This window comes from Thermobia domestica, chromosome 13 (assembly GCF_964235325.1).
Source record: "Thermobia domestica chromosome 13, izTheDome1.hap1.1, whole genome shotgun sequence".
Lineage (NCBI taxonomy): Eukaryota > Metazoa > Arthropoda > Insecta > Zygentoma > Lepismatidae > Thermobia > Thermobia domestica.
Window position 1 is genome coordinate 172,462,678 of NC_137466.1, and position 12,642 is coordinate 172,475,319.

Here is a 12,642-nt window from a genome sequence, read left to right on the forward strand (position 1 = left end):
TTATATTCAGTCCCATCGTCGGGCGACATTTTTATACAACGAGATACTTGTATAAATTGATAATTATCTGTATTTTTGGGCAGAAAGTGCTTCTACATAAGCACTATACCAGATATAATGTTAATTTAAAAATAACAAAAGAAGAATGTTTTTAATATATGTAAAAAAACATACATTATAATATAATTAGTTGCTATGTAGTTGTTTATGGATACCTAATCAACATGTATGTTTGCAAGACAGTTTGACTGAAAATACGTTAAAAGAGTATCAACTAATAAACCATTTAATATCGATCATCGACTTGTAATTTCGATAGAAAAGGTGAGAATAATAGTGTATATAATTATTGAAGATATTTTTATGTGTAAACAATTACTACCACTCAAGATTTATATATATCATTAGCCGAACCAGGTTGACGACTACCTTTGGTGAGTCGTTGTAACCCCCCTCAATTGTCTATCCGTAGGTGTTCTTCCATGAAAAAAAAAATCTTTTCGATTAATTTTTACATTCCCTCAAACATATTTATATCGATTTTTAACCCCCCCCCAAATATTTCAATGACGCAGTTTGCGTCATAGCCCCCCTTGTGGACACCCCTAGGTGTTCTTCTTCCGGTAAAGTCAGGTGCGTATTATAGCAGTGTTGCCATAACTTTTTATCTAGCCCCTGTATTATTTTCTGCATCAAAACCAGTCATCTAGTTTCCTCCATAGGATCTAACCAGTCAGCCCTTCGACGAAAGACAGGCAAAGCTTTAATTACTTCATCGCGGCTAACCATGGGGAAATGTTGAAGGATCACATCTTCTAATTGATCATCTGGAATTTCTTCCCGCTGTGGTTTTCCATTTTCTTGGAATCGAAGTAGAAGCCTATCAAAGATAGCCACTGCGTGGTCTCCAGGCGTTGGACAACGGTAGATACGTAGGTGAGACTGGAAATGACTATTTGGATCGTCACAGAACATTTCTTCATTGGTGCTTCAAAATGAGACAGCTCTCGCGGTGTAAGTGTGAACAGAAACAATTTCTTCCAGCCACCCTCAGCCAAAGGATTCTGCAACATAAAAGGATGAAAGAAAGAACATATAGTCTACATATCAAACAAAAGAAATTATGCAAGAGTATATTGCATGTCGATTATATAGTATTTTGTGAAAATAATGGAGATCTCTGTACAAAAAATGTTCAATTATTAATGAACTATTAAAATTTTTCTGAATTATCCTAAGGAAATTATTAAAGATATTGCTATATGAAATACGAGAACAAAACCGATAGAAATGCTTTCAGAAAAGTCATAATTTTCGATTATCGCTTACCAAAACTAATTACCATAAAGGAATATTGTACTCCCTACGAGATAGGATGATCACTTCCAGAGACATAGTTCAATTTGTAGGATGTTACACCATCATGCAATTTACAGTGAAACAACAACAGGCCATTCACAGCGCAAATGACTAAGTGCAGATCGTGCAAACTTCAATAAGAGCACTATTATTAAATGTGGGACTTGTGTAGCAGGAAAATAGCTGCTAAGCTCAACCAGAAAGGTGGTATACAGGGTGTTTCAAAACAACTCCGACAACGTTTGTGAGATGATTCCTGACAGCAAGATAAGAAAAAAAGTATTGACAAACCTGGGTGCACAAATGCTTCCTTTGGGAGTTATAGGCTGCCGGAAACATTAAAAAATGAACTTTAAATGTCCATAGCTCCAAAACTATGGGATCAACCGGAGTCGGGTCAAGACTTTACTTAGGAACTAGTATGTGCGCTATCCAAAATTACATGTTTCAGAATCCTAAGGTACTCACACAATTTTTATACATGGTGTTTGGCTACGGTCATATAATTTGAAGTACTCATCAACTACTTCTATAAAAAAAAATGTTGCAGAAGTACCGCAGGATTCTGAAACATTGAAATTTGTATAGGGCACATACTAGTTCGTAAGTGAAGTCTTGGCCCGATTACGGTAGGTCCCATAGTTTTGGAGCTATGGACCTTTAAAGTTTTTTTTTTTTTTTTTTTTGTTTTCAGCAGCCTATAACTCCGAAAGGAAGCATTTGTGCACCCAGGTTGGTCTATACTTTTTGTCTTATCTTGGTATCAGGAATCACCTCCCAAACGTTGTCGGTGTTGATTTGAAACACCCTGTATAGAACCTCCAACTCTTTTGAACTTGTGAAAAGTTACCTCACAAAGTGATAGTGGGACCTTCGAAGATACCAGTGAGTGTCCAATTACTTGTTAGTGACTAGTGTATAATTTACACTAAATAGAACAACGATTATAAATTCAGATTCTTTTATTATTATTATTATTATTATTATTATTATTATTTTGGTGCAAAGCATTTGAAACTCCGAGAAGGAGAAACTTTTCTAAAGCAAAGGGGCCATAATATGAGCTGAGATGTAGAAAGTGTTGAGTATTCTACCTGAAGACAGGTTCTATCCAACTTCTCTAACATACTTAGGTTGTGTTACAGAATTATTAAAGTAGGAACAGGGTAGCCAGCTCCTTTATACTTTTGATAAGAAATATATATTTGAAACATTGGCAAAATGGGGATTTAGACCGAAAGCTAGATTGGGAATTACATATGTCTACAAGAACTCAGTAAATGTCACGTCATTGCACAGCCACTGATTTGCACTCGTCAATTAACCAATATTTCTCCGATATAAAGGTACTTAGACGTTTTATGGCAGTGATAGACAAACTACAGCCCGCAGGCCAGAAGCGGTCTGTTGATAGATTCTGCACATACCGCCCTCGACATGATTCCTAATTTGACTAATGTAAAGAAGAGTAAGTCCGTTTGGACGCCTAAGTCTGAAACTGCAGGAGAGAAATTTGAAATTCAGTACCTCAGAAATAATTCATATTTTTGTTATTTTGCAAACCAAAACAATAAGTATGCAGTTTATGGTCTTAACAGGCTGACATACTAAAAATAATATAATAGTTGTATTTAGTTTGTAATAAACAAAATAGTTTTAACGTACAGTTATTAAAATTAAATAATAAAAAGTAGCATGTAAGTGTTATTTAAGTACTTCACAGGATTCCAACAACAGCAACAATAACAAAAGATACATAATCAAATGCAGTTGAGTTCGTTCCTCTAGTCGCTGCCTTAACTTATATTTTGGGGGAAATGTTATTCTGCCAACACTGTAATTTCTATAGATGGCAACACTGAAAATTCTTCAGGTTCATATTCGCCGTTGTAGAATAACATTATCTATGATTGTGGTAAGTTGCACTTCATCATCTCCTTTCACTTATGAAAAACAAGCAAAAGAAAAATGGTAAATTTTGTATTTTTAGTATGTCAGGTTTTTAATAATTAAATGTCTACAAAAATCTTTTTTAAAAAAACGTACCCATGTATAAAAGTGAATGAAGGCGTTAATCCATTTTTCTAGTTTTTGAACTTAAGTTATTTGACATCCAAACAGTCCATAAACCTTATGAAGTACAGTTAGGTTTATTTGAAATCGATGACCAATTGATAGGCCTATTTTGCGATCCTCTACGCTAAAAATTCTAATGACTATTCTTGGAAAGAATTATCAACTTATTATATTCATACGTTACAAGACATATCCCAGTCACACTGTTTTATTAATTACTTGCAAAGTCTTAAGTAAAATCGTCAAGTTGTTCAGAGTCTACCTGAATCCAGTATGTAGTTTGTGTACAAAAAAATAAGTGTGTAGTTTCAAGGTTAAAGGTAAATCTGATTCAGTTTATTGGGATTACTTACCCTAGGATCTGGTAATGGCTCTCCTTTCCGATGCATTCTCACATACAGATCATTATCACCATCATCCTTCATATACTTAACTTCCAATCCTGCATCTCGGAAAGTATAAGGCAGCTGATCCATTGGAATAGCTCGAAGTGTTGGAGCAGCGCACCCGACATCTACTAAATGCAGATCCCCAGATTTGTCCAAATTCTTCACCATGGCTATCACATGGTTGTCTGGTACGGCTGCGTCGCTGTATAAGCCAGCCACTACAAATGTATCATACCCAAGAGCTTTCAGAAGTAAGTGCATGAAATAGTTGTTGTGGATGCAGACGCCACCTTTTCCTGACAACCCAGCTTCCAGAATGACTTCCAAAGTAGGTAGTCGTTGTTCCACCGGTACAGAATTTAAAGTGATATTCTGAAAAATATTTTTAAAAAAACTCATGAATGTCACATATTTAAAAACAATAAATTAAACATGTTAATTTATGGTTGTTAATGAATAGGCCTACAAGAGGCAGCTGAAAATATCGTAGTTCTCATTCTAGAGCGGAGGCCACCAAATCACTATTCCAGTTACTCCAATGTGGATCGAATCTGGGCTTACACGCGTTATCTATTTGGTCAGGAAGAAGTACTACGGGAATACAGGACCTACCACTTGAAATGAGATTCGAACCACTAATACCAGGTGCGTCAAAAATATATGCACCTGTCATAGAAAATTTATTTAAAAAAAAAACCCTACAAGGTTAAATTTCTGGGGGGAAAAGTAACGTTATGTTTCCTCAACAGATGTTAGTAAAATAATCGATCTAGCAACCCAGTTAGTGGCAAGAGTGTAACGTTAACGTGGTGGACGGATGTTGGAGCTTTGAAGGTCGGAAGCAGATTATTAAGTGTACTGGAAGTTTAAGAATGTTGCTGCGGTTCGGAGACAGTGAAGATGTGAGTATGGGATTGATCCACCTTCAACGGTAACAATTATACGCCTACGAGACAAATACAAGATTCATGGAACAGTGCATGATTTGTAGAAAGATCGATCAGGGCGACATTGCACGGTTACAGGTGCTGAATCCTCTGGTACCACGCTGGCATTTTCAGCCCCTTTTGTGAAAAAGTTGGTACAATTCTGCCCAATTCAGCACCATAGATACCACAGTGACATAAAACAATTTGTTGTGATGTCTTTCAGGGAAGGCACTAGGACGCTGGACCGGTGCTACAACTATTTCAACGTTCACTACAACAATCTCAATGCAACGGTCACGTGACAGCGGTGTAAGTACTAGTAGCACTGTTGCCACACTTGGTACAATTGTACCAAATTCAGCCCTTTTTGTCATTCATCGGCCCGTTGGTACCACGCTGGCATTTTCAGCCCCTTTTGTGAAAAAGTTGGTACAATTCTGCCCAATTCAGCACCATAGATACCACAGTGACATAAAACAATTTGTTGTGATGTCTTTCAGGGAAGGCACTAGGACGCTGGACCGGTTTTGCATTTCTTTAAAAAAAAAATATCAGTTTACTTACCTTATATTCTTCTTACAGTCTATCATCTTCCTTCGGACGTGAAATAAGCGAGAATACGGTGCAATAATCTACATTTTAATGTTTTATTATAACGTATTGTTTACACACCAACTCGGAGATGATTGATTTATTGCTTGTTTTATTTATTTTTTTCTTATATGACCATAATACTGTTTTAGTTTATTGGTCACTTTAAAATAGAGGCGCGTTTGGTTTCCCTACAATACATACCGAAGATGATAACTGTTTTCGCTTTTAATTTGCGGCCTTTGTTATACTTCCTACGTGCGAAAAAAAAATCATCTACTTCCACGGTTGTTCGGGGTCGTCCTATTTGGATTGGACTCTTGGAAGAGGGGGAGGGGGAGAATCATGTTTACCTCTTTTAGCTTCATGTTATTGAGCCATGTATTACACTGGTATAAAATAATGAATTCAGCCCTTTTTGTTTCAATTTGGTACTATTTTTCAGCCCACTCCAGACCTAGGACTGTGGCAACACTGACTAGTAGTGTTCTACGCATACTAACCAAGGTAAGTTGTGTAAGTACATAAAGGCTGGTGCAACAGCTAAGTGAAGACGATTCAGATCGCAGGATACAATTTTCTGCATGATGACACATTAATCTGATAAAATAAAATAAAATAAAATATTATTTATTCAGTATTCTATTTGCTGGAAGTTGAGATATTGAATCTTGTGGAAATCTCTCTACAAAGATCCGCTTACCGAAACAATATTGTATCTTACTGACAACAGTAAAGGATCTCTGGATAAGTTAATAAGAAGCAGAACACAGTTTTGCTTCTTGTTTCACGCAATTAATGAAAACAAAACTGTTCGTCACAAGTTAAAACATGTGAATCCATGCTTCACTGCGCTGCTCAAATTAACGTTAAACAATAGGCTTATTCCATGTACTTTTGATCTAAATGATATTTCGAGTTTGTTTATAAAAGTAGTTATTTGGTAACTGTATATGAAACAGTACCAATGGTGTGTTACTAAAATGACTCCTCATCATGTCAGCTGGTTGATATAACGACTGCTATTTTAACACTTAGTCTAAAATGCGATGGAGTTGAAGTAGCACCAGATTTGTGTCAAAATTTAACACAGCTTGCAGTCATTGTGTTGAATTGACACAACTACTTTTTTACTGTGTAGAGAGTTTTGGGGAATCATTAATTAGTAAAATTTTTTTTTAGTAAACTTCTATGTTAATAAATATTTAATATAAAAAATAATGTGTTTATTGAAAAAAAATGAAATCTTTAAGTTTAACGTCCCACGATTTATGTCGTTTTTGAGTCTGACCAGTTGGTCCACTGTGGAATGCCCTGGTCGGAAACCTGCCTGCTGGTTTGACAGTTGGTGGCTTTGCTGTAGATAGCGATGAAGTCTGTTAACTAGTATTTTTTCTATTATTTTGGAGAAGGTGTTTGTTAATGAAATTGGCCTGTAATTTTCAGACTTCTTCGCATCTTTGCCAGGCTTGGGGATAAGTATTAGGTGAGCAGTTTTCCAGGCTTGTGGGACGTATCCTGTACGTATTGTGGCAGTGTAAAGTCGCGCGAGGGCTTCGTGGAATGCTGGAGGTGTTTTTTTGATGTGTATTGCTTCTGCATGACGTTTTTATTTTTTTAATGCATAATAGCACGTGAGACTTTCCCTTTCCTACGCAGTGCACTGTTGCCAACTATTATTGACAAAATTATGCTAAATTCAGCTCCGAAAGTCGCTAAAACAGTTATTTACCGAATTTAAGCATAAAAAGATGTTTCTTCTTCTCTTCCCTGTTTCCTTTTATTTTAAGTAAACATGTATGCGTAAACATAATTAATAAAGAACAGAAATCACATCTAATGATTTCATTGTTCACAAAGAAACATTGTCTCCTCCTTCTTGGAGTTTAGCCACGCTGAACAAGCATGGCACTTTTAAGGGGGAAATTAAAAAAAAAAAAAAACGCACAGATCGCACACTTTAGTCACTTCGATTTCTCAATTATACAGTACTATTCACTTTACATACACATAGTCCACAGTGCAATTAGATATACCGGTAGTCAAAAATTTATTCGAAATGCCCTAGTTCATTAATGGGAAAACTATGGCCCGCGGACCAGATGCGTTTTTTTTTTTAAGAGTTATATTAGCAATATACCGACACATAAGCATTTAACTTCACTTCTGAGAACGAAGTCCGAGAACGAGAACGAATGAGACAGTCCACTTCGAACCAGACAATGAATTCTTCTATCACTAATAGGACTTAGTATTACAAGTATTATGTCAAATCCGCTATTCTTAATGAATTATATTGTCCTGCCTAAGACTTTTTCTTTTCTCTTTGTCTTTTTTTTTTTTTTTTTTTTTTTTTTTTTAACCGTCACTGCCCTAGTTCATTCTTCTGTTAGGAAAACGAACGTAATCGACCGCAAATAATTTTTTCCTCGCCCTGTCCATTGACCTGGCGCACTAAGAGGTTGCCAAGAGATTGGAACGACCGTAGTAACAAGCAACAGAATTCCTGTTGGCAAGTGGCTATGTCGTTAGTTGTAATAACCTATAGTGGAATCCCCGAATCATGCCCAGTGGCATTCTCATAATGATTCCCCCTCGTTTCACTCACCAATCTCTTGACAATCGCTCAATAAGTAATATCATTAAAAAAAAAAAAAAAAAAGTACTAAAAGAATTGCGAAAGAGTTTTGTCGACAAGACATTTCGAAAGTCGCTTAATAAAGTCGTTAGTCGCTTTCGTGCAGTCTCTAGATAGATACAAGAAAATAGTTAGTTTGTCATAAAATGGAATCGTAAGTAGCTAGATTTGTCAGTAAACAAGAAAATAATAAGCAAACACATGATGATAGAGTCTATTACAAGTAACAAGGTACTCACCTATTTAGAGTCCGAAAAAAAAAAACTCAAATTCTTTATCTTTTGCTTTCTGAAACACTTGAACTAGAGGGTTGGACGTTGAAGTGACACGGGGGTGTAAGAAGCCGAAGTTCCAATTAATTTAATGGACTGTTTTGAAGTTTGTAGGTGATATTAAAGTTCTGCCAAGATGATTTTAATGAATGTTGTACTTTTAAAAGCATAGACAGCACGTATATATATACATACATACATACATATATATATATATATATATATATATATATATATATATATATATATATATATATATATATATATATATATAGTGTTTCAAAACAACACCGACAACGTTTATGAGGCGATTCCTGACCAATGTTTCTTCCATATATGTTTTTTGGGGGCACTGCCTCCCGGAGCTCGGAGAGTGTCCCCCGATGGAGACCAAAATATACGTCTATAATATAAAAATAAATAGAATAGAACCAGTAGTGCCCCCCCACCCCCGCAAATTTTTTTCTGGAAGAACAACTGTTCCTGACACCAAGGTAAGACAAGAAGTATAGACCAACCTCGGTGCACAAATGCTTTTTTTCGGAGTTACAGGCTCCCGAAAACATGAAAAAGTTAACTTTAAAGGCTCACAGCTTCAAAACTATTGGACCTACCTTAGTCAGGTCAAAACTTCACTTAGAATAGTACGTGCTCTATCCAAATATCCAATTTTCAGAATCCTGCGATAATTCCGCAACAAATTTTTATTGAAGTAATTGGTGAGTACTTCAAATTATGTGCCTGTAGCTAAACTCCTATAAAAATTGTTGCGTAAATACTGCAGGGTTCTGAAACATGTATTTTTGGATAGTGGACTTATTAGTGCCTAAGTGAAGTCTTGACCCGACTACGGTAGGTTCCATACTTTTGTACCTTTAAATTTCATGTTTTCATATTTTCGGCAGTCTGTAACTCCTAAAGGAATCATTTGTGCACCCCTCCCCCCAGGTTGGTCTATACTTTTCGTCTTATCTTGGTGTCAGGAATCACCTTCCAAACGTTGTCGGTATTGTTTTGAAACACCCTGAATATAAATTTGCAACTGGAAATAAATTAACTAAAGGTACTTTCAGTAAAACTGCTGGAGATATCAAAACTTCATTTTATACGGATAGAAAAGAACGATAATAGAATACAAATTAAAATATAATAGGGAAATATTTAATTCTTATAATTCTTTAATTCTGTATTGCATCAATGTAAAAATTTGGGGAGGGCACAATGGCTGAGTAGTAGAACGCTCACCTTTGGTGTGATGAGCTTCTTGTTCGATCTCCAGGCACGCAAGTTTCTAGTAGACAAAGTCGTGAACCTGAATTTCCTCAAATTTCTTCCCACTAGTTATTCTATGATCATTTTCTCATTCCACTAGTTATTCTATGATCATTTTCCTTCATTAATCATCTAGCTGCCTTATCCTAAAGGGCACCACCAGAGATGGCGTGAGCCAATGAAAACTTAACCATGATCCACCATCCACAGTGACCCATGACTCACATTGACCCATCACCTACCAAAACCCATCGTCATCATCTCTGATCCATGATCCATGTCCTCCTTTCAACTAAATAGAGTTTACACTTGTAATAAAACAATGCTGGAAAATTATCACTAATCGAAGTTTGGATTTCAATGGTCAACCGCTGTTACAAAACCGATGGATCTGACCTTTAAGATATAAATTGGTAAAGTGTTTGTCAAGGGCCAAATTACGATGAATTTCAGTTTAATCATTATATAGGCCTATAATTCTCGACTGATATGGCAAAAGTTGATATGTCCATTTTTGTACTTTCTCAGAAAACGCGTTTCAATATTTTCGTGTCCTCTAAAAAATAGATTTTTTCATGCATTTTTGTGAAATACCTCCAGTTGCTTCCTTTGAATGTTGTCTGTCACGGCACATCTTGATTTGAGTCGTAGGTTGGCATAATCGTTTCAAATGGCGGTTAAAGGACATATCAACTTTTGCCATATCAGTCTAGAATTATTTCCTTGTTTGAATTACAGATACTTTTCAGTGGAAAATAGCATAAAACTTGAAAGTCTCAATTCAAGGTAAAGTAGACTAACGTAAAGAAGAAGAAGAAAAAAACAGTGTAAAATCCGACTTGTCGCGAAAGCCAAGTAGTAAGTCCTATTGGTACTATTACAATTACGAATATCAATATCCAAAATGCCTGTTTTTTTTTGTTTTTTTTTTTTAACAGAAATACTCATCTCAGCATCTCAGGTAGTAAATAAAAACAAATAAAAAAGGAAGAAAAATGAAGGCCTTGAATATAAATCGTAGACAAATTCACCAGTGTTCAGATGATGCTGTCTACAATGCACTGAGTAAAGTGGCTCAGTGGGTCAAAGTGGGTCATGGTGAGTCGGTGGTTCCGAGTGGGACACGCTGGGTGGTGAGTCACGTCCTGTTGACCCACTCACAAATCTCGACCCACTTGACCCACGACTCACTCCATCTCCGGGCACAATCGTAGGACATAAAAACAAAAATTTTCATTTGACAAGAAATTCTAAAATATTTCCTTTCCTTTTAGGGAAATATTTTCTTAAGACATCGAAATACATACATCACTAAAAACTGGTCACCAGTAAAGAAAAGGAAAATCTTGTATTTTACGTATTAAATAAAATTTATTGCCAAAAAAATGATATAACCATTCAATAAGTAAACAAGAATTTTAGGAATGATCCAAAAAATGCATCAAAAAATTGCGATCTTGGCCAATAATTAGTTTTTGGATCAGGGGCCATAAAAGTTTGGAACGGCTCCTAAGCGGGTTTTGGTAATTTTGATGGAATAAGCACATCATACTGAGTTAATGATAGTTTGGGTTTGGCTACACTATATGTAGTTCTCCAGATACAAGGCGTACAAGAAAATTTTTGATTGAAATATATTGATTAATCATGGATCAGGGGTCACAAATTTTTTGAACGGCCCCTAAATCGAGTTTTCCTATTTTCTACGGAATAAGCACATCATACTGAGTTAAGTGATAGTTTGAGTTTAGCTACACTATATGTAGTTCTAGAGATATAATGCCTACAAGAAAATTTTTGCCTGAAATATATTGGATCTTTTGATCCAAATATACAAAGGTATATTTTGCAAAATATACAATATGAGAAGCGTTTAACGAAAAAAAATGTCCAAAGATGTGAAATATACTTCAATTGATAGATCAAATTAAGCTGAACAAAATGAGATGTGTGAGTGAGAGTGAAACCTCATGTGTAGTTTTCGAGAAAATTATGAAAAAACGAATTTAATCGTAAATCAGAAAATTGATGCCGTACGAGAACCATGCCGTTTATTGAGATGAAACTGATACTGAGGAAAAATATATATCTTCAGTAAACTCATCATTACGACATTAGAATGACAAAAGCACATTGTACAGGTAATGAGGTAGATCCTAATATTATCAATAACTTTTTCCATTTATTTTTTTTTTTAATTTAAAATTTAAATATTGTCGAAAGGTAAGGCATGCATCAGTAGATAGATCATATTCGAACTGAACTAAATGACATGTTTGAATGTCAATTCTTATGCGTAATTTTCGAGAAATATATAGAAACAAATATTTATAGAGAACTAAAACGTGGCACTAATAATAATTGACAGATTTTATTTTGCTGAACGAAATCATTTATTTCATAAGCGTATATGCAACAAAATACACTGTTAATTAACATACTGTATCCAACGTTGTTTATTCTAACTGTGACACATATATGCTCCTTTAGACACAGACTACTTGTAATTTGAATTAAACATTACTAACATCTAACAATGATCAAACTATTTACAGAATAATTATTTTAATATCTTCAAACATGTAAGTACTTTTAAATCAATATTTCAACTTTGAGAACTTAAATACATGAACTGTTTGAGAGCTTACGTGAAGGAACCAAATGTGAATGTGCCTCTTTGCCTTTTGTGAATTATGTCAAATAATAGTCCAAAAGATTGTGTTTGTTCTTTCTAAATTTCGTATTCCTCCTTAGCTAAAGTTTGTGCTGGCTCTGAAAGAACACTCAAAAGAACAGTCTATTACGAAATCATGCAAGATTTTTTTTTCATATTTGTAGCATGCGTTAGTTAGATTTTGCTAAATTCATTCAAAGCGTTACAAAATTACATAATTACTCGTGTAAATGTATTGCCTTATTAATATTCATTAACGAAGTTTATTGTTAATTCGTTTACCCATAATACATAGCTTTTTTAAAATTCTATATTTATAGGATAAAAAGTACTGGCAACACTGTTTTCATGTCAGTAGGCTGTGTCTCATCACTACAAGAATTTTGCACCTGATAAGATGATGTGAGGCGATGAAGTGTGGCGAGTAGTTACAATCCGGTGT

At 35.2% G+C, this 12,642-nt stretch overlaps 1 protein-coding gene across 1 annotated transcript; it reads right to left on the bottom strand.

Annotated features, from left to right (window-relative positions):
* Positions 1 to 671: 671 nt before the first annotated feature.
* Positions 672 to 5,712, bottom strand: LOC145667852 (uncharacterized). The gene is made up of 3 exons (XM_081735283.1): positions 5,698 to 5,712; positions 3,789 to 4,196; positions 672 to 1,064 (listed from the first exon to the last, which is right to left on the bottom strand). The coding sequence occupies exons 1-3, from the start codon at positions 5,710 to 5,712 to the stop codon at positions 816 to 818; spliced, it is 672 nt and encodes a 223-aa protein (XP_081591409.1). The 3' UTR covers positions 672 to 815.
* Positions 5,713 to 12,642: the final 6,930 nt, after the last annotated feature.

Excerpts from the sequence above, each read along its gene's own strand:
- LOC145667852 (XM_081735283.1), bottom strand. Across the intron at positions 1,065-3,788 it reads AGCCATTACCAGATCCTAGG|AATCCTTTGGCTGAGGGTGG; the intron begins GTAAGTAATCCC and ends TTTATGTTGCAG.